Source organism: Portunus trituberculatus, chromosome 49 (assembly GCF_017591435.1).
Source record: "Portunus trituberculatus isolate SZX2019 chromosome 49, ASM1759143v1, whole genome shotgun sequence".
Classification (NCBI taxonomy): domain Eukaryota; kingdom Metazoa; phylum Arthropoda; class Malacostraca; order Decapoda; family Portunidae; genus Portunus; species Portunus trituberculatus.
This window is the reverse complement of record NC_059303.1, coordinates 6085608-6105337: the sequence shown is the minus strand read 5'-3', so window position 1 is coordinate 6105337 and position 19730 is coordinate 6085608. Positions and strand designations below refer to the sequence as shown.

Here is a 19730-nt window from a genome sequence, read left to right as displayed (position 1 = left end):
GCGGGACAGAGGCGAGGGAAGGGGCTGAGCGGCCAGAAGAAAACTCCAGCAAGGCATGAGGTGACGTTTGTTGAATCACGTACCTCCCCTCCCTCCCATTACTCCCAAGCCTGCTCCCTTGCCGCACTGCCACCCTTCCACCATTCCACCTTCCGCTGTTTGTTTGATGTGCGAAAATAAAAGATATTGTTTTGCGTACGGGTACCCTTGAACTTAGATGTCCTAGTGTGTGATGAACGTGGCTATTATGTCTGTGTGTTTATATACAATGAGATAGATATATATGCATGTGTTAGAGTTTGGGAGCCAGGGAGTGGGCTGGTGCCCGCTTCAATCCCACCAGCAGGCAGCTTGCCCAGTGCCAACTTGGACGTGGTGTGGGGCGCCCGTTGCTCCTCGTTCGGAACACCCTCCGCCTCTCCGTTGCGTCGACCTAACAAAGGGCAAGTCTGAGCCTCGCGATGACTAGTGTGGAGATAGGAGGATCATTATGGTGTGTGCCTTGTGTGAGATTCCCATGACAAAGTCCCTCCGTGTACCTCACCACTAAATTTAACCCCTGAAAGGCCTCCCAGCCATCTGTCGATAAAAGATTGTGTCTTTGTTCCAGTGGTTCTCGTAATGAAGAAAACGCAATTTTCACTGTTGTAAAACACAAGGTTTATGAAAAATGTGAAAGAGTAATATTTTCTACTGTAAATTTATGAAGTAAAATCTAAAACTCTTACTATTTTGGACAAGGAAAACGTTAAGCACTGGCATACTCTAAGGAGATTCCGGCACAGGTAATCAAGACAAAGCATAGTGATTGACATTGCTTCTTTTCACATAAACCTTATAAATGCTTTCAACTCCTAAGAAATACAAAATGTTGGATGAAATGTAATGAATTGGTACGATTACAGTGATTATTTCCCTACCTGCAGCCTCCTACTGGAGAGGCACAAAACCCTTGACTGCCACACACAGATTGGAGGTGCATACGTGCCTTAGGGAAACGCAAACAAGCAAACGGATGTTAACTAAGTCAGTGCAGTGAAATTAGATGCACAGTGATCTTATCTTCCCGTGTGTGAATGTGAGCGCGAGCAAAACACGTGCATGTTGTCACAAACGTTTTGCAGAGTGAATACAAAGTGTTTTCAGTGAGGCAGCTTTGTAGAGGCTTGCTGGCTCGGTCACTGAAACACACACACTGCGACACCAAGACGGGTAATTTACGCTACGAATAGAGACTCCTTGTTCCGCGACGTGTGGATATCGTGGAGAGAAGTGTGAAAATATTAGGGAAGCTTCAGAAATAGCAACACCTTAGCGTCTGGCACAGTGCAAGGTGGAGCTGTGTTGGCGTGACCTTGAGCCCCACACGCCCCTCACAACCTCAGGTGCACGTGCGTGGACTGGACCCACCACACCCAGCATCGGCCCGCTCCTACGCTTACACCTTACACACACACACACACACACACACACACACACACACACACACACACACACACACACACACACACACACACACACACACACACACACACACACACACACACACACACACACACTAGGGAAGTGAAGGTAGCGTCATTTCACACTTTCAAAAGTCATATTGTTATCACACGTATAGTTGTTGGTTAGTAATCAGTGTCCGGCGCGCTTTGTTTCCCTCCAGATGCTTCGTGTTGTCTTTATGACGTCTGCTGTGGAATTTCATGAATATATATCCCTTAATTATCGGGCGCGCCATAATCATGCGTGACTGTTTTCCCTTTGTGTTGCTAGTATTATTATGCAAATATTTTTGTTTTGCCGGGGTACTTAGGTTGCAAGTCACAAGAGTTACGGTTCAGCTGAGTCCTGTAATTCAGCATCTCTTCCCTTTAACAAATTGTATGTGCCATTATATCTTACGTTCCATTTTCATTTAAATAGCCAACTCTCTTTCTTTCACTCCCTTTCTCACTCCTCCCACTCACTCTCACTCTCGCTCTCCCTCGGACGAAGAATAAAAATTGGAAAAGACTCAAGTTCTTCCTTGTATGTTCCGACAACTTTCGTTCGGCATAAATTTTCGTTTACTGCATTGCGGGTCTCGTACACACTCGAGGGTGGCACTGGTCAGGAAAGGAAGGTGTTGTGAGCTTGTACTACCTCACCCCGAGTACACTAGACCCACGGGAAGGAGGCGAGCTATTGTGTTAACGAGCATTTGCCCGGGCGTGGGAAGTGGCGGCAGAGTACTGGGTGTGGTGAGAGAGAGAGAGAGAGAGAGAGAGAGAGAGAGAGAGAGAGAGAGAGAGGGAGAGGGAGAGGGAGAGGGGAAAAGAGAGAGATTTCGTAGGAAGGATAAGATAAAAATATGGGAATGTGCGTATTTCTTAGGGTTGCGTCGTAGCAGTAAGCCCACAGGAATATGGCTGTTTGGGAACGTTTGGGGAAGGTACTGGAGGGGTAAACATTATTGCTGTAGTTTCCCCCTTTTCCCATGCTGCATTCTCCCGTTTTCCTGCTTCTTGCTGCCTCCTAATCATTCCAGCGGTTGAGATGCGAGGCAGAAAAGTGGCGTCTTCCCCTGCATGTGCCCTGCTTGTATCTGTGACATGTGGAGGGAGGTGAATAATGGGGATTATAAATATATCCCTACATTATTCAGTTTCCACCGCTTTCTGTATCCTTGAAAGATAGAGAACAACGAAAATTGAAATGATAAAAAGAGCGAAAGAAAATTAGGGAAGCTTTATGAGTTCAAGATACGTTTCATTGATTAAAAGAGTGAAAGTATTTGGACTATATTTAGTCACACGTGTAGACGGTTGTCACTGTTTTGTTTCACGTCGTATATCAAAATTTGGATGTAGTTTTTGTTTCCGTTGGTTGAAAAAGGAGGAAAATATTATAATTCATATTAACATGACAAAAAAAAAAGATAAATAAAACCGACGGTGTTTCCACCACCAACAAAGACTAAACTTATGACGCCTGAGTCAAACTTGCAATATAGATAAGCTAGTTTTTCCCTAAATTGGCAACAAGATAAGTTTTATATGGCAATCTTCAGGAGCGCGACGCCCCCCAAGTAGTATAGTCGTCACGGCCCCGCCCCGCCTCACGCCTCACTGCCTCATAACTTCCCACTTCGCCGCTAAGGTGCTTCCTGGAATCGGGAAGCGTGGGCGGGAAGCAAGAACTGTACCTGGCTCTTTATCCTCTTTCCGACCTTCAAATATGTGTGTGTGTGTGTGTGTGTGTGTGTGTGTGTGTGTGTGTGTGTGTGTGTGTGTGTGTGTGTGTGTGTGTGTATTATATATATATATATATATATATATATATATATATATATATATATATATATATATATATATATATATATATATTATTTATTTGTTTATCTATACTATATATAAACAAACATTACTATAGATTCTATAGTAATCATTTAATTATTTGTATCTTTCCACTCACATGGCCTACAATTTTATTTGTCTGTGATGTAAATTTTTATATATCTGCTTTAGCTTAAATTTATGTTTAGTTGCCGAATATATTTAACTGTTCATCTTTTTATCCGAAGATCTTTTTTTTTTCATTCATTTCTCTCCTTGTTTAAGTTGTGCGAAGACTTCACTACTATTACCAAGCTATCGCATACCTGAAATTGTTCACGTTCTTTCCCCAAACTTTCGTCTACTCCCTTCACGAGGGGTGGGACTCCTCTCCAGGTACACACATTTTCATGAATGGCGGCCACTGAGGCTCGCAGGAGTTTTCAAAACACTTGGAGCTGCTAATGGGCTGGGCAGTGCCATCGAGGGTGGCCTGGTGGGCGTGTTGGTGTTGGCAGGGAGCGGTGGCCGGCGGAAGGCGTGACTGGCAGATCAGGTTGTGATTGCAGGTTCACGCCACGTTAGACTCAAGGACATTTTTTTCCCTGGCGATTTATATCTGTGCGTGTTCTTACATGTAGGGAAATCTGTGTAAATGTTGATTTAGGGTGCGGTGGCTGATGGCTCGGAGATGCATTCACAATGAAGAATTTTGAAGGCCTTCTGCCACTAAGAGTGACGAAGTTAAGATCTTACCTGTCTTGGATGAGTGTTGAGTTACTATTACATCATAATAAAAAAAACATCGAGAAATTGTAGAGAAGTTATAAGAGTTGTTTAGAAGGAAAGTAATGTTATGTAATCCCTTACATATGCACGCTCCTTAAAGAGTTGTCGGTTATGAGTACCACAGGATGAAACCTCAAGTTCTCCTAATGATAATGACACTAGATTTCATTGAAGATGTCATGGGAATACACCAGGAAAAATTGAAAGTAAATCTTTTATATGCATCCACATAAAAGTCTACTTCCCTGTATCGTTATTCCAGATATTATCGCAAAGTTGAGCTGATGTGAAGTAATGGGGTATTTCATTCTTATATCCCTCGTGCAATGGTTTACAGTCGCGTCTGGTGGCCGTTCTGTGTTGTCCGATGCTAGTTTACAAGCGGAAATACTGCTCCTTTAGTCATGAATATACATCTCTCACCGATCACCATAGTAGATTTGAGATAAGAACATCAATATAAGCAATGTATGTCAATGTATAACACCAACATTCGCATATACAATGAAAACTCTGGAGATCATATTTCAATGGCACAAGATGGGCACTAAAACAAACATACGTACTTTATCCTTCATTCTGAACACTAACATTGTCTCATTCTTACCTAACATGACCCAAACATTCCACGCTGTAACTGGCAGGTCAGTACAGACGAGGCAAGTCCTGAAAAAAAAAAAAAAACTGAACAGGAAGACAATGCCACCTTATTCCTCTACATGGATTACGAACCGTTTTTTTTTTTTTTCTTACTAGGGTACAAATATTGCTGTTGGCGTCCCTTCCGGGAGTGCAAGGACAGGGGAGGAGGAAGGAACACTCTTATTTAAGCAAACATTTTAAGCATCAAATAAGTAAGATAGAGACGGAAAGCGTAAGTCACCTGGTCAAGGACGAGTGAAAGGACATAACAGCTGAGTGAACTGACTTACTGTGTCTGAATGCTCATTTCAAGGAAAGGATAAATAAAGAGATGAAGGAAGTCATTATTCACAAGCTTAAGATGAGTAAGATGACATAACAGCTGAATTAATTGACTTAACACACCTGAATAAACATTTGAAATACATAATGTTTAAAGTGAGGGGTTAATATAAATCCCTAGACAAAGATTCGTGGTGGAATAAGATGACATAACAACTCAGTGAAATCCTTGACCGCATTTCAAGCATATAATAAATAAAGTGAAAAAGGGAAACATGAATGACTAGACAAATATTGAGGTAGACTAAGATGACATAATAGCTTAATTGATTCACCCTGCTTGGCGTGAAGAGAAAGAGATATACAGTCGAGCAGGAGACACAAGGGAGAAGCGAGGTGAAAAATGAAACGGAGCAGAGGGAGAGAACACAGTGAGAAACGGAAAGGCACGTTCTATGAGACTGCAACCCTCAGTAAACAATAAATCCAAACCCAGTGGCTGCCGGATAGGATCTTCTTGACTATTAGTGGCGGCGGCAACATGCAGCAAAATCCATATCGCGCCGGGGAGGACGAAGCGGGAAAAAGGAGAGGAGAGCAGAGGAAAAAAAAAAGAAGGAAGGAGAAGCCCGAAGAAGGTTATAGAAAACGGAAGGAGAGCGGGAAAGGAAAGAAGAGGGAAAATTGAAAAGAAAGGAAGGAAAGTGAAAGGGAGACTAAAGAAAAATAAAAGTGTGTGTGGATGAGAAGGAGGAAGAGGAGGAGGAAGGAATGGTAGTGGTATGTTTAGGGAGGAATGGAAGAGCGGAAGAGGAGGAAGTGGCTGGGCAGTGTTGAAACAAATGAAAAGATGGCATCATAACTTTTCTTAATCTCAGAGAAACTGTCTATGAGGAAAATATTCTGCCAACATCACACATTTTTCTTATATTATCATTATGTGTTATAAGCTAAAAAAAATTCCAACGCATATGTGCTTAGATAGGCATGGTCTTACAGTATAATGTAGATATTGAGCTTTATAGAAGAACTTTGGTGCCATGAATACGAATACATTTATAAATATTATGTGCATCTTGAACTTGATGGCATGGGAGTATTTATATTTATCATGGTGCCATCGATACTGGATGCAGGGAGGAGGAGGGGATGGAGAGGGGAAGCTGCGTCAGCGTCACTCGCCCCGTCACTGACCAATGGTACAATTACTGAATGCAAATTGGGATAGAAACGACTTGACGCCCTGCTGTCATGTTGAGCTGGTGCCATTTGTCTCCTCGTTCCTTTTTGTCTTTGGTTCATTTGTGTAAGAAGTATTTAAGTCAGAAGTGAGCGACCGTCAGTACTTCCTGATTTTTACAAAGGAAGGCTGATCAGGGATCAGTAAAACTAAAATTAATAATAAAAAAATAAAACATTATTATATGTTTGATTCGATTTTTGGCAAGGTGTTCTGGCGATTTACCTCTCTAAAGTTTATTTCGAGGGAGGATAAAGAAGAGAAATATGTGAAAACTGACTATTTCTGAATTTACCAGTGAAGAGAATAAATATAATTTAATATGCGTGAAAGAGATGGAATAATGAAATAAATGGAGTCTTTCGAATGGTTGCTTTGCTTTAAGTAACAAACAGACAGCAAGCACAGAGGATGAGTAGCCAAGATTGTATTGCTGGAACATGGTAAGGGAACCAACAACACAGCAAGGGATAAGAGAATTAAGGCAGCCAATCAAGGGGAGGTTGATGAGTCGAGTATCCTTGACCCACTAGCTGGGAAATACTGTTGGAGAAATAGACATAATAGGAATACTTTATATATGAAAGAACAAGGCTTCCATGATACAGAACCACCATCTAGGAGGGGAGGAAGAACTGATGAAAGTAATAACGCATAACTTCGCTGAGGCACACAGAATAATAGTTGAAGTCTGAATTTTTATATTTTGTTATTAGTGACGGATCAAGAAAATTTGGTGCATCAGTGAAGGGGTTCCTTAAGTGATATGTACTATTTGAAACTAAGAATGTTCTTTCTTTCCCATTAAGAAATAAAGATCAGAAGCTTCCTTCTAGAACAACTAGTTGACCATCAGGTGAAGAGAGGGTCGTCTGACAAATGACGCCGCCAGGATAGCCAATAGCGAGTCAAGAAAGTAAGAAAAACTGTCAGCTAACCACCGTTTAGGGAATCAATACAGAAAGATGGCTCAGAGAAAAGTGGAGGGAATCTTCGTATTCAACAAAGTTTTAAGAGCTTTCTGAAAGTAGGAAATCAGACTGGTTTTGAGGTTAAGAGCAATCGTTCTTTTGGCGGGTGGAGAGTTTGGATGTGAGCAATAAAGAATGACAGATGATGGTAGAAAATACAGATAAACTGTTTTTGGTGCCACGACATGGAACAAGGCAACAATTGGAGAGGAAACAAAGATTAATAAGAAATGACAGATGTGTCGATGTTCTTTTTTTTTGGTCATAGAACAATATCTATAGGTCATGGCCAAACCTTTCTCTGATCCGCATTTGGACAAGAGACAAGAAACCATCATCATCGCGCGGTAAAGTGGTAACAGAAATTATGTTTCTGATAACAAGAACTGAAAATGTGTTCAATACACTTAAGCCTCATTTCCTTCACTCTTACCTTCCTTGAACCTCTGATGTATTCCAAAGTCATTAGTGGCTTGTTGTCTACACAAATATTTTTTCGCCGTAAATGAGGTTGACGTAACTGCCGCTGTAAAAGTAGGCGCGACCCGTCACCTCAGATAGATGAGTCCCCGTCTCCCTGCCTGCCATCCGGCCACTGCAACACCTGCGGCTTGGCTTCAGAGTTACTGTTGGCCCGTAATGGTGGCGAGCGGGCCGCACCTGCCTCATTTGCCACAATGTATTGATCCCACTATCCGATGACTCCCGCAGTTAATGTCTCCAGCAGTACTTTTTATCATTCAATACCCATGACTCGGGAAAGGCTACGGTAAAGTCTTATGGCTCTCAGGACGCGCGGGAAGCAAGAACACGCTTCATGTAGTCGTTTTAAGTGAATACGTTAAACAAAAAGAATATAAAGTTTTGTTGAAGTGGAGAGGGAAGGCGGCAACGCCTCACTTGGGCTAAAATATAAACACATAGACAACGAAATGCCTCCCGAAGAACACAATACCCGCGTCCCGGCTTACATGGAGTAGAGAACGAACGCAACACAAACGAGGAGTGGATGAGACGGGACAGTATTTAGATTATGAACGTGTTTTGCATACACTGGCGAGGGAGGGAAAGTGAGGATGCAAGGATGAAAGCTGCCAGTGTTAGAGAGTAAGTGGTGCTCCCATGTTTATGTTTGGCTGCTAATTTTGGCGACTTGCACAATCGACGGAAGGAGGGGCGCCTGAGGGACCCGCCCGCCACCCTCACCAGGAGCCGAAGACGTGTTGTGAGTGTTGTGGCGTCATGTGGCGGAGAAAAGACACAGAACTCACTTGTTTATTTGACTCATTTCTGTAAATCGATAGCCACCATCATCATCGTTTTTTTCTATTATATAGTTATTTTCAATACGAGATGAAGATTTGTCAACCTTCTTGCTTCCTTTTCGCTTTTACTTGTATTCCAATCAAATGAAGAAAAAAAAGCATCGATGTTTCTATTGTTTCTTATAGCCATTAAAGAATAGATTATCAATTTGCTAAGTGTATAAAATCCTAGTTAGATTAGCAGTTACAAGTGGAAACATTAGTCAAAGTCACATTTAACTGAAATAAAACATAGATATAGCAAATATGAAAGCGCCTTCCTACTAACCTTGACTCTTCATCTTGTGTTAAGACACTTTTGGACTTGACTTTGAACTGATGCTTTTATTATTTGTTTGTTTACTTTTTTTGTTTTCTACCAACTTCGTTGTCCTTGGCCAGAAAGATTCTTGCGTAAAAAAGAAAAAATTCTTCCCAGGTATTTAAACAACAGGTTCCGCACTTGTATTCATCTCATTCATCTCTTATATATCCCATACATCTTGTGTATAGCGGACCGCCCCACAGGTGTCTTTTTAACCGTATATCTTTTGATCATCTCATTTATCTCGTATATTTATGACGAGAATAAACTAGGTGGGAACAATTTCATCCTTTTTTTTTCTCATGTTCTGATGACGGATGGGGACGTGATAGTATCCTGTGTCAGTGTGATGAAGAACATTCTCTAGCTGACTTAAGACGGCCGGCGGGGTGGAAAGGAATCTGAGACAGTGGGGGAAAATAGATTGATAAAAATATTATGAAAAAAAGAAAGTAGAAAAAAAATGTATGTATAGTTTCTTCTTATGACTTCTTATCAGACTCTGGGAGGTCTGAAGAGACGAGGGAAGGAAGGGTGTTGGCAGTGTGCGTGTGTGTGTGTGTGTGTGTGTGTGTGTGTGTGTGTGTGTGTGTGTGTGTGTGTGTGTGTGTGTGTGTGTGTGTGTAGTTTACCTCGGTCGCCTGCTGGTCACCCAGCGGTCTATGAGCTCAGAACTCATAGACCGATCTTCGGGTAGGACTGAGACCACAACACACTCCACACACCGGGAAAGCGAGGCCACAACCCCTCGAGTTACATCCCGTACTTATTTACTGCTAGGTGAACAGGGGCCACACATTAAGAGGCTTGCCCATTTTCCTCGCCGCTTCCCGGGACTCAAATCCGGCCCTCTCGATTGTGAGTCGAGCGTGCTAACCACTACACTACGCGTGTGTGTGTGTGTGTGTGTGTGTGTGTGTGTGTGTGTGTGTGTGTGTGTGCGCACGCGCGAGCGCACGCACGAAGAAAGTAAACCACACGTGAATTTTCCGCATGTGTCGTTGCGTAACACTCGTTTTTTACTTTGTTTAATGGGTGAAGATGAACGTATACCTACGCACCTGCGTATACACACACACACACACACACACACACACACACACACACACACACACACACACACACACACACACACACACACACACACACACACACACACACACACAAAGGGTACATATGAAGGTCGTTCTCTTTTCCCTTCAAGCAGAGAGGCGGGTCTTGTGTCTTTCCCTTGCAGTGCTCACCGTGCCTTGCCTCGTGAGCCCTGCAAAGCACCGCCCTCATCTTGCCGCCAGAGAGGGTCGAGGGTTAATAAATAATAAAATATACTCTGCTGGATGGTGCACTGGGAAGCCTGTGAGATGGGGAAGCATTGTGACGGTTGAAAGTACGTAAGATTGCGCACATATGGGATGTTATTCGTGTGTATATTTATGTCTGAAAGTATCTTCTCGTTTTTCCGTTTTAGTTTTAGTTTTTTTTTGTGATTTATTTGTGTATTCGTGGCAAAAAAAGTATATGTTCGTGTTATTTTTGTTAGCGACTGTTATTCGAACTTATTGCATTGCTCATACTTCATGCGTTAAAAAAGATAGGCAAACAAGTTTCTTATTTCTAAATTTATTTATAATTTCTGTTTCATGTTTTTTTTCTTTCCTGTCATTCTTTTACAATTAATCATCTGAACTGAAGAAAGAATGTAACGTTAAAATGAAAAGCCAAATAAACCCCAAGGAAATGTTAAATCAAGATTATATGTATGATGTGAATTTAAAGAACATCAAACAATTAGAATCAAGTTAATCCAGCTATTTAGCGCTGGATGGAAGGCGACGGCCCCGTCAGGGAGCCTCGCGGCTCCTCGTGGTGTGAACAACTAACGAGTTGCCTTTGAAAGGGTGAGGCGCCAGGCGGGTAAACAGCGACCATTTGGGAAGACGTGTTAGCTATAGGAAGTGAAATATGGCTTAATTCCCTTTAGACTCATATTGAAACTACTTGTATAACGATGGCAGAGACGCCAGGACGTAGATAAAAGAATTCCGGCCAATGTTTACCAGAAACTTGAAATTATTATCTCATTTAGGTCTTATGTAGCAAAGAGAGAAAGTGAAGTAAAGACCAAGACTAGAGATAAACGTCTCTAAAACTGAATTAGTGAAGGAAAAAAAAGTGTTCGTGACCCTGCTGCTGAGAAAGTAACGGAACAGAGTGTTGGGATTAAGCTTTAGTGTGACTTTCCTGAGGTTCGTGAGAAAACTGGAACTCAAGACTGGATCATAAAATTAACTGAAGCACTGAACTACTCACTGGAAATGAGTAACCTTGAAAATTAAACTTAGTGGAGCACATAAATCAGAAAATAAGTTGAGAGTAAAGGAAGCACAGGACTTGGAAAAATATGAAATGAAAAGTGATATTAAAAAGTTCGAAAAAAAGAAGCCAACGAAGAAAATAATGAAATATAAGAACAGAAACCAATAAATGAGGAAAATAAGGAAGCACAGGAACCTAAAAACAGTGAAAATATGAAACAGAAACCAGGAAATGAAAGAAAAGAAAAGAAAAATCATGGAAAATGGATAAAAATTGAAAAACAAAAATCTATGCAGAAAATAAAGTGACTTACATTATGCCTTATATAACTTAATACGAATTCCCTTCCAGATATAATATAAGATAAAACGAAAAAAAAAAAAAATGTGCCGTTCGTAGGACACTGCAGGAAGAAAAAGAACAGTGATTTTGTTAAAAGAAGACAGCAAAAGTAAGTCCATGTGACATCAAGGGAAGAGGAAGAGTCGGTAAGAGACAGCAGGAGACTCTTGTGTGGCGAGAGGAACACCTGAGGAGAAAAAAGGTAAGAGAAACATTTACCTCTGTGTTTTTTGTATGTTTTTCTTTGAATTTTGTCTGTCTTCTTTTATTCTTTGTTTTTCTACTTGCCCTTCTCTCTCTCTCTCTCTCTCTCTCTCTCTCTCTCTCTCTCTCTCTCTCTCTCTCTCTCTCTCTCTCTCTCTCTCTCTCTCTCTCTCTCTCTCTCTCTCTCTCTCTCTCTCTCTCTCTCTCTCTCTCTCTCTCTCTCTCTCTCTCTCTCTCTCTCTCTCTCTCTCTCTCTCTCTCTCTCTCGTCATATTCTCTCTCTTTCTCTCTCTCTCTCTCTCTCTCTCGTCATATAGGTCTTTAAATGCATGTTACTTTCAAGCAAAACTATTATCTAATTGACCTATTTACTGGTAAGCTTAATTGGTCTCCGTTGTGTTCTTTTATGTTTCTATTTATTTGTTTCTCGCCTGTAAATATGTCGAGGAGGAGAGTAGGAAACTTAAAGAGAGATGTCACATCTCCATTGTGCTTTATTTTTTGCCAAGATGTTTTTTTTTGTGTGTGTGTGTTACTATTTGTTCATTTTCAGTGTTTCAAAGGCTTCACCTTTATGTTAATGAAAAGAAAAGAAACATTGAGTAAATGATATCGTAATTTTGTTGTTGTTGTTGTTGCTTATGCGATTAATATTTCTTTTCCTTTGATTTGTTTCATGCAGGACAGAAGGGCTTACTTGTAATTTGATAAACATTATGCTTAATTTACATCATTATTTTGCCACGGATTAAATGAATTTAACAATATTATATACAATAGTGATGTATCCCGGTAATGATATAATAAAGGTTCATATTTCAACGTTTATACTTATAAGCTACTTAAGTAACATAAGTATTTTGGCGAGAAGTCATTCGCCATTAGCAAGCTGGGACTAGAGCTGCTGGCTGATGTTGCTTCACAGGATGAATAAAAGAAGCACCTCCCTGCCTTGATAGAGCGTAATGTGTGGGCGTGAGGGTCCCTCAACCTCACCATTTGCTTCTTGGAAGAGCCGGACACATTACTTCCTGAAATTTTATTCGTGTTTGGTAAATTAGTTTATATATATATATATATATATATATATATATATATATATATATATATATATATATATATATATATATATATATATATATATATATATATATATATATATATATATATATATATATATTTTTTTTTTTTTTTTTAGTTATATTCTTGGACATATTTTAGTGATACGAGTCTACCCAAGAGGCAACACAGTCCCAGTGTCATGACATATGGAGCACTAGTGATTTTTTACTTGGTACCGAGAACCCGTGGCACGAAAATTTATCATCCTGTCAGTCTGTTATCTCGTCTCCTCGACATAATTCCTTTCGAGACAAGTCGAAGCAAACTTACCATACATTGCTCTGCCAGGCAATGCTCCGCTGTTGTGGAGTTACCTGTAGCATCATAACTTAAACTATATGTTTTCTACCATGCTGCCTCTCATTTCAGCGTCAGGGCGTGTTGCCTTCCAAGAGACCCATGTACAGTTGCTGCACTGGTCACCGTGTGGGACCTCGAGCTCCACGCATGTAAGACGTCGACTAGGGTGGGCGAGGCGACGGATCCCACCGAAGACGCATGTGAAGTCCGAACAGGTCGCGGTGAGCAGGTGGCAGCGGTCCTGTGGTGCCTGCTGATTAACCTCGTAATGGTGCCGTGATGGTTAGCGGCAGGTGGTGCGCGACCTCGCCTGCCCCCTGCTGCCGCCGCCTCTTGCACCCCGCCGCCCCTCCCGACCTCTGACGATGCGATCGACTCCGCGGACGGGTAGGGGCGGCGGCGCCTTGGCCTCGTCCATCAGCAGAAGTATTTCCGGATCCAAGTGACTAGGACTGGGGACGTCTCGACGTGGGGGGCGCGACCCCCATACCGCCGGGGGCCGCGCCTCTGGCCGTTATGTGCGGGGGTGTCTCCGTGTGGTGCAAGTGAGCGCGCGTTACCTCATCTCCGCCAGCCGCGCTCCCACCACCATCATGAGGTCTAGGAAGAAGGAGGGGGCCGTCAAGCCCTCCCGCAAGATGGATAAGCGGTCTAGCCGAGGTGTTATGTTCGAGAATGAGGAGCTGCGCATGAGAACGATCGAAATAAACGCAGAGGTTGATCGCGGTCATTCTGATTTGCGGAAGTTGCAAAGAGAAAATCAAACATTAAAGCAGCAGGTGTGGACGCTCCGTGACGAATATGATAAATTGGAAAGTTTCGTAAAAAAAATGGATGGAGAAAGTGACGACGACGGTGATGACGACGAAGACGAAGACGATGACGACGACGAACTGGAGAAGCGATTCTGCCCATCCAAGATCGACGAAGAAGAAGAGGAAGATGAAGGAAATGTAGAAACTGATAACCTAGAAAACTTGCAGAAAGTGTATAGTGGTAAAATGCGGAGTGTTGAGTATACAATGCGTCAGGCGGCCTCCTTGGACAGCGGTGGGCCGTCTGCGGGCTGCAGTCAGGCTCAGTGTTCAGTGGCCACCGCGGGAGCCTCTTGCTCCGGCCCAGTGGACGATCTGGCTGAGCCGGGACCAGTGAGGGTTTGCGTGTCTAGTGATAACCCGAACTACGTGGGGGACGAAAACTCTGCAACACCAGCAGAGCCTCTGCAGCCCTTGAGTAGTGAAACTTTTTTATCTCAAACTGATCATTTCAACTTAGACCAACTTCTTGACTTTGCGTCTTCATTCCATTACGACAGAAAGCGACACCTGGCAGAGGAACCGTTACCCATGGCCCTTCCACCCGAGGAGCGGCCCGCTTCCCCTCCGAGAGAGGCAGCGGGTCCTGACCCGGGCTACTCCACCGTCAGGCGTCGCTCTGCCACTGTCATAGAAAAACTTAAAACTGGTTCTAACACTGGTGCGTTAGTGAAGGAAGTGAAACAGTTATCGCTTTGTAACGATGACGCCACAACTTCCGCTTCTATTCCAATAAGTGAAGCCCCAGAAGCGACTCGCACGACAACTGTCAACTATACTCACTCTTCCTATTTCTTCTCCGGCCCGCTGGACGGTAGCCGCAGTCAGTCCCTGGGTACAGGCCTTAACTCGGCCGCTAATGTTACTTGTACCCCCAGCAGTCCCGCGGGTCCCCTCTACGCCTCCAGCAGTGCTTCCAACATTGGGACCTCCTCTTCATTGGAAGCGGGATTACCCTTCGTCTCCGTCTACAATCCTCGCATGTCCCTGGTGCGTCTAAACAGCATTGAGCCAAATACTATCATGGTCTCGGTGGCCGACATGCCTCAGCTATGGGACATTACGACTCAAGAGATCATAGACGAACTTGAGCAGCAAGCTGAGGGAACACTGATGTCCATTCGCGGCGTGAGGGTGGTGGGTCGTGCAGCCTACATCAGCTTGGGTCGTCGTGACGCCCTGCAGCAATTGTTGACTCATGGGCTCACGGTGCGAGGTGGGAAGGTGCCTCTCATCGACATAACTCGGGAATCCATCGTTCTGGCTCTCACTGGCGTCCCTCACTACATAGCTGATGCCACCCTTGTTATTCTTCTCTCAGCTTTTGGCGTCATTATAGGAGAGTTGGAGCGTCGATTCTACAAAGGAGTGGATACAGGCGAGCGTTTTGTGCGCATGAAGCTCAAAAAGCACGTCAAGTTACCCAAGTATGTAACTGTGGGAGGATGTCGCATCGTAATAACTGTTCATGGTCGCGACGCCCCTGCACAGCTACACATACCTGAATGGGGCACCAAAACGTCCAGCGCTCCAGCACCTAAAACCACCTCCCATCCCAGCCACGCACCTCACACCTCTGAAGCGTCCCACACTGATCTCACCACCCCTGTCTCCCCGGACTCGGGACAGTGCTCGGAGCCATCCTCTAGTGATAAATCTTGTGAGCGTGTGGAAGGTCGGGAAGCGGTGGCGAGAACAGAGACCAACTCACAAACTGATAGTCGTCTTACTGCTAAAACCTCCTCAAAAACCTTCTCAAGCAGGTGCATAGTGAACCTAAAGTTACCAGAGAGACCTGCACCCACCAACCCTTTACCAAGGCCACGTGAAGGTTCCGCCCCGCGAGACGTGGGTCCAAGTTCAAGTGGAGGCGGCCTGGCTGTCAGCACTGGAACTCCGGCCACTCCGCTGGCGGCGGGTCACTTGCTGAGAGCCGGGTCTTTATACCGAGGCAGTGGACCCCCTTCTCAGACGAGCACTGTCAGTAATTCTCCCGCCAACAGCAGGAGACACTCCCGCGTGGGTTTAGTAGATCCTCGCGCATCGGAGTCCACTAGGCCGCGGCCCAGCTCAGTAGTGTTCGACGAACAGCCCCGCGAAGCTCCAACGCCGCCACGGGCTATGCTAACGCCACAGTTTCCTCAGCACCATGGACACGGACATCCCATTTCCATTAGCCCCATACCCTTAGCCAACGGCATCCTGAGGAAAGCGTCCGGGTCAGAACAGGAAGCTCTTCTTCCAACTAGCCATAAACATACCGCTTCCATAAGAAACAGACTGAAAATAGGTCGTAGTATGTCTTATGACGCTGGAAAACAGAAAATGGCTGCAGAGAAGGAAAAGAAGAAATTGAGTAAGATGGAGAGTATCAGTGAGAACACTATCAATGATGACGTGAGTGATATCACGCCCCTGGGTGCCGGTGCTCGCAGAGACTCCGAGAAGAGCTCGGTCAGTGCCAACAGTAAAAGTAGTAGCAACACCAACAAAAAGAAGGAGCCGGCTATAGACCTGCCGTGGTGTGGTTGTTGGGGCAACGGTTGTTTTTAGCGTGTAGATCACTCACTGGTACCAGTTCCATCCTTTGTATTTATCGTTATTTTTTTCTAGTCCATAATTCTTGTCCCAGACGTTACCTAGTCTTCATCCAGTAGTGACTTAGTGTTGGACAGCGATCAGAAACACACGTCTCGGCTGACTCGTTGTATATATCATGTTACTTAAATCATGGCCACATTACCCATATTATTTTCCACTGTCAATCAAAAGGTAGCAACCATTCATAACGATGACCCACGCTCATTACAAATACCATGACTATCCTGTACAGACTCAAACGTGCTACAATGAACCTCCTCCCCGGCCACCAGCAGTCTGGCGGTGCAGTGCGCAGACATCCGCCGTGAATTGATGAGTTAGTCACCTGCAATGCTCTCTCAAGGCTCCAGCCATGCCAGTCGCACGCATTGACAAAATTTAATTGCTTTCTAAAATTATCGAGTTTTATAAGGATAACTTATTTCCCATAATTGTGTTTAGAAAGATCTATACATATTCCATGAGTACAAATCCGTGGCTGAGCATTCTTTGTGGGTCAGCAGAATGATTGGTTGTGTCCACCGTTGTATTTTTATGAGCATATCAGGGGCAAGGCCTCGCCCCTGCACCCGGCACCACCTCGGCCCTCTCGTTCTGTTGCTGCAGTACAAAAGGCCTTTTGTGTTTGATGCCACAACAATCTGGTTTATTTTCTTTTCCTGCTTCCTGGAATGTGACCTGAAGAGTTGACGGTGAACTTCGCCCATTGGTTCATGGTGGTTCATATTTCGTACCGAGTTACAAGAGAGGATACTAAGCTTCATGTGGATGCAGTGTAGGGCTCTAGGCCAGAATTTGAAAGTATTTTTGTGGGTAACTAAGCACTCGCCCATGTGTATTAAGGCCGTATTCCTCGAATATCACTCGTCGAGCAGCGCCGCCACCGCTTGGCCCACCCGCCCTGGTTTCTCCCGTGGCAGCCTCGGACTGAAGCCGTTGTTGCTTGTTGTTTGTTGTTACCATAAAACAAATGTATATCTCAGTTTATATTCCTTGGACATCACCCACCAACCTGCATAGTTACCGGTGGCGCTGAGGGAGCGGGGCGGGGCGGGGCGGGCTGGGGGCGAGCCGGCGTGCTGTGGGGCAATACAGTACTCCAGTGGTCTCCAGCTGTCCGCGCGGCTCCCGCTCGGCCTTGGGATGGGCCGCCGCCGGTAATTAGACACTGAGTATATTATTAGCCTTAGTGAATACCGAGATATTTTATACACTTACTGCTTGGTCCCATTACTAGTGTTCCCTTGACGCGGCCAGACCTTCGTACGTATATCTTGTGTTGATCACTTACAGCGAGTTGGTTACCTGGTCAGGTGCTCAAGGGAAAATGTATCTTATATCTTATATTGAAATTCATTAAAGTTAGCGAGGTTTGTAACACCGATGGCCCGCCGTGGAGACCGGCCTCCTCACCGCCAGGGTCCTCTTTGTTGGGTGAAATTAAAGACGTCAGCATGTTGGGAGAGTCGCCCATCGAGTCTCCGGAAGAGATCGCCGTGTAAGAGTTCATTAATAACAGTAATGTTGATAAAGTTATTTAAATAAGATGCGTATGGGATGTTTCCTTGGGCTGTTAGTTGAGGCGTCTTTAATTGTATTGCTAGAAGGGTGGGAGGAGGCGCCGAGGAGGCCGGGAAGTGTTGTGCAGCAGCCTCGGCCTCGTGGCTGAGGCAGCTGCCAGCACTACCCTCGCCCGCCACGACTCAACCAGGTACAAGAAACTGCATTCATTTTCATACGGGAATGGTATTCAAATTCTGAGAGCAAGCCTTACAAGACGTGCTGCTAGCGCTTCTGCTTGTAATTTTGATATTTTGTAAAAGTTGTTATGATCAATGTTGTTGTTTATATAGTTATTTTCCTAGAAAATTATAAATCCCCTTGGCTACCACACGAAATTGGTCAGGTTGTTCAGAAAAGTGACCACAATCATATTTTCTTCAAATTGAAAGTTATTAATTGCAGAGGATATAATAATATATAATGGTGCTTTTGGTAGTCTAAGATTTTTTTTTTCAAGAGTTATGGGCGGGAAGTATATTATATAGTATCATGTGGAAGGTTACGTTATGTTTGTAAGGAAAAGAAAATTTCATTTTGTTCAGATTCCAATAAATATTGAACAGGTTTTGTATTTATATAACCTCGGTATTGCAGCCATTCACGCCACAACAACACAAGTATCTCCCCCCACTCCTCACAACAGTACCACCACCACCACACCAGACACAACCACTATAGTCTCATTCGTCACCCCGCTACTTAACTCGTGATATATGATTAACTCAGTACCCATCACCATTCCTCCCCACCACCACCCCTAGGGGGAACTGGTGATACAGGGAACGATGAAGGGGGAGAGAGAGGTGGGTAGGGGAAATTTACCTCCACTCACCGGATGTAAGGCAGAGATGGATGAGAGCGGGAGAGGAAGCGCCCCTCTGCTATATATGTTTAATGGAAAATTCATAATGTGATTTTTTCAACCTTGTCTAAGACTCGCGGGTGAGTGGCGGCTGCTGTTTTTCTGTGTGTGGAATGAATGGAGAGAGAGAGAGAGAGAGAGAGAGAGAGAGAGAGAGAGAGAGAGAGAGAGAAATCCAACAGACACAACCAAGAATCTCACTTGATGACTATAATGATGATAATAATAATAGTAATAATCATAATGATAATAATAATAATGATAATGATAATAATAATAACGATACTAATAATAATGATAATTTGAAGAAGAAAATGAACGTACCTGACTGCTGTGTGTGTGTGTGTGTGTGTGTGTGTGTGTGTGTGTGTGTGTGTGTGTGTGTGTGTGTGTGTATGTGTGCGTGTGTGAATTGGTGTAATCTTCAATGTTTCCTATTTTTTCAAGAATATTGTGTTTTATTAGTAAAATATGGTAGCGATGGTGGTAGTGATGATGGTGACAATGGTGATGCTTAGGATAATGTTGCATAAAAAAAAAAAAAAGAAATGTAATAGTAGTGGTGATGGTGTTGATAACGATAAGGATAGTAACGAAGAATAAAATCAAGACAAAATAACAGAAGAATGAAATACAGCAAAAAATAATAGCAAAATAAAAAGCAGCAGAGTAGGGAGATAGGCTCATCGTCTCTACAGCAGGAGACTCTCAGGATTAGGAAGACCAGCACCTGTT

The 19730-nt window shown here is 43.7% G+C and overlaps 1 protein-coding gene across 2 annotated transcripts; it reads left to right on the top strand.

The window, feature by feature from the left end:
* Positions 1-346: 346 nt before the first annotated feature.
* Positions 347-18716, top strand: LOC123499313. 2 transcript variants are annotated; one of them, XM_045247128.1, is made up of 3 exons: positions 347-493; positions 11538-11730; positions 13224-18716. In XM_045247128.1, exon 3 carries the CDS (start codon positions 13748-13750, stop codon positions 16520-16522), a length of 2775 nt encoding a protein of 924 aa, XP_045103063.1. In that variant the 5' UTR covers positions 347-493; positions 11538-11730; positions 13224-13747; the 3' UTR covers positions 16523-18716. The 2 variants fall into 2 exon arrangements, with proteins under 2 accessions (XP_045103063.1, XP_045103062.1); XM_045247127.1 differs by lacking the exon at positions 347-493 and having other exon boundaries at positions 10633-11730.
* The last annotated feature ends 1014 nt before the right edge of the window (positions 18717-19730 follow it).